The following is a 2387-nucleotide window of genomic DNA, read 5'->3' as shown; positions in this document are numbered from 1 at the left end:
TGGGAGGGTCGGCGCCGAGGGGAGCGGGACGCTGTGGGAGGGTCGGCACACGTGAGTGTGCACGTGTGTGTGTGTATGTGTTTGTGTGTCTTGCTCAAGTTGGCTCCCAAGTTTGGAAAACTGCAGCAGTGATCACACATCAAATCCAAACGCACCTCTCTCATCTTCAGCCAGTTTGGATTTGGTAACGGAAGCTCGTTTCCTTGATCTCATTGTCTTTATGCTGTCGGTGTACTGAGCGTTATTGGGTGCTGGTCAAATTCACCAAGTATTTATCTCTCTCTCTGTCTCTCCCCCCTCCCCAGCCTTGCTGTGGCACACGCTGAAAAAGCTTCGCATTGACCCCAGGTATGCCAACGTCGCCTGTCGAGCTGTCCCCCCGGGGCGATATTTTGAGGGACGGGGCATTTGGTGCCCTGTTGGATGGGCCTCCTCTCCACTTTCCCTCCTCTTACGGGCACCCTCTGTTTACACTGGCGCAGGGCTGCACACAGATCCAGGCCCTGGCGCGTTCCCTGAGGGCATTCCTGCCCAATCCTCCCCTCCCTCCGGATCCAGTCAAACGCCGTCTGATGGGGGGAGAGGATTTACGTTTGGAGAGGCGAGGAAACGATCAGTGATAGTCGCCAGAGAAATCTCTCAAGCTTGATTGAGTTTCTTTTAACGAAGGAAGCCAAAATGTTGGCGAGGGCTGAGCGGTAGATGTTGCTAACTTGGACTTTAGCAAAACCTTTCACAAAGTTTCGCGTGGGAGGCTCATTAGTAACGTTGGATCACATGGGATCCAGGGAGAGCTTAATAATGGGATACAAAATGGGTTTGACAGTGGGAGACGGGAGGGGGTGTTGGGTGGTGGAGGGTCGTTTTTCAGGCTGGAGGCCTGTGACCAACGGTGTTCCTCAGGGATCAGTGCTGGGTTCGCTGTCTGTTGTTTATATAAACGTTGGCAAGTTGCGTTGTCAGCTGTATAACACTTCATTTGGGATACCTTTGGAGTATTGTGGGCAGTTCTGGTTGCCTAGGAAGGATGTGGAGGTGTAGGCAAGGGTGGAAAAGCGGTTTACCAGCACGTTGCCTGGATTGGAATGTATTTAAAGAGCCGTTGGACAAACTTGGCCTGTTTTGCGTCAGAGGCCGAGGGGTGAACTGATATAGAATCATGAGAGGGGGCGGATAGTTGGGAGTGTTTATCCCAGGATGGAAATGTCAAATACTAGGGTCGTGGGTTTGAGTTGAAGGGAGGAAAGCTTACTAATAGGAGTTTATAAAATCATGAGGGGTATAGATAGAGTTAATGGTAGGTGTCTTTTCCATAGTGGTGGGGGATTTTCAACAGTAGGGGACACATTTTTAAGGCAAGAGGTTTGGAAAATGGGGGCAAATTATTTACACAGCGGGTGGTTCGCATGTGGAATGAGCTTCCAGAGGAAGTGGTGGGTGTGGGTACAGTTTTGCAACGTTTAAAAGACATTTGGATAAGCGCGTTGCAGACCATGTGCAGGCAGAGGGGATTAGCTCACACGGTCAGTACAGACATGGTGGGCCGAAGGGCCCTGAGCCTGTTCCGCCTTCCATTCAGCTGTGGTGTCTGGCTTGTGTTTTCCAGCGAGAGGCACGAGGACTTCGGAGACGCGAGGAAGCTGATCACAGAGGAGTTTGTCAAGCAGAAGTGAGTAACAGAGACTGGGTGGAATTCCCGAAATAATCAACCGGCTGCGGGTGGGGGGGGTCAGGGTGGCAGAGAGGAGGCGATTATGAAGTTTATCGCCAGAGGAAAAGTACCGGAGAAGCTAATCGCGTCCAGCCGAAGGGTCTGTTTCCACGCTGCGCATCTCTATGACTCTACAAACACTGTTAAATCCCCCCCTCCGTTAAGGAACAGGTGGGATACATCCGAGGATATTGAGGGGAAGTTGCCGCACTGGCCGTAACCTTCCAGGAGTCCTTAGATTGTGGGAATCCGGAGGATTGGCCAATGTATTACGAAACGGGAGAGAGAGGGGAATGTTAAGAAAATAGCAAACTATGGGCCAGCTCGTTTAATTTCTGAGATTGGGAAACTGTTAGAGTCTGTTGTAGACCATCGAATCGCTTCTGTGTGCAAACGGGCTGTTCAACCCAGCAAGTCCTGACTGGAAAGAACATCCCACCCAGAATCACCTCCCTGTAACCCTCTGTTTCCCCGGCTAATCCACCCTAACCCGCTCATCCCTAGGTACTATGGGACAATTTAGCACAGCCAATCCACCCTAACCCGCATATCCCTGGGCACTATGGGACAATTTAGCACGGCTAATCCACCCTAACCCGCTCATCCCTAGGTACTACGGGACAATTTAGCACTGCCAATCCACCCTAACCCACTCATCCCTGGGCACTACGGGACG

At 51.6% G+C, this 2387-nt stretch overlaps 1 protein-coding gene across 1 annotated transcript in view; it reads left to right on the top strand.

Moving 5' to 3' along the window:
* The window catches only part of ndnl2 (necdin-like 2), a 6219-nt gene that overhangs the window by 2666 nt on the left and 1166 nt on the right, over positions 1–2387 (top strand). Inside the window, exons 3-4 of the mRNA XM_048594536.1 lie at positions 306–348; positions 1607–1669. Coding sequence (XP_048450493.1) covers positions 306–348; positions 1607–1669 — 106 coding nt within the window. The remainder of the gene's footprint in view (positions 1–305; positions 349–1606; positions 1670–2387) is intronic.

Source organism: Rhincodon typus, unplaced genomic scaffold, assembly GCF_021869965.1.
Source record: "Rhincodon typus isolate 14 unplaced genomic scaffold, sRhiTyp1.1 hic_rhity00010668, whole genome shotgun sequence".
Classification (NCBI taxonomy): Eukaryota; Metazoa; Chordata; class Chondrichthyes; order Orectolobiformes; family Rhincodontidae; genus Rhincodon; species Rhincodon typus.
Note: the sequence above shows the minus strand (reverse complement) of the source record. Positions and strands in the feature narration are given on the sequence as shown.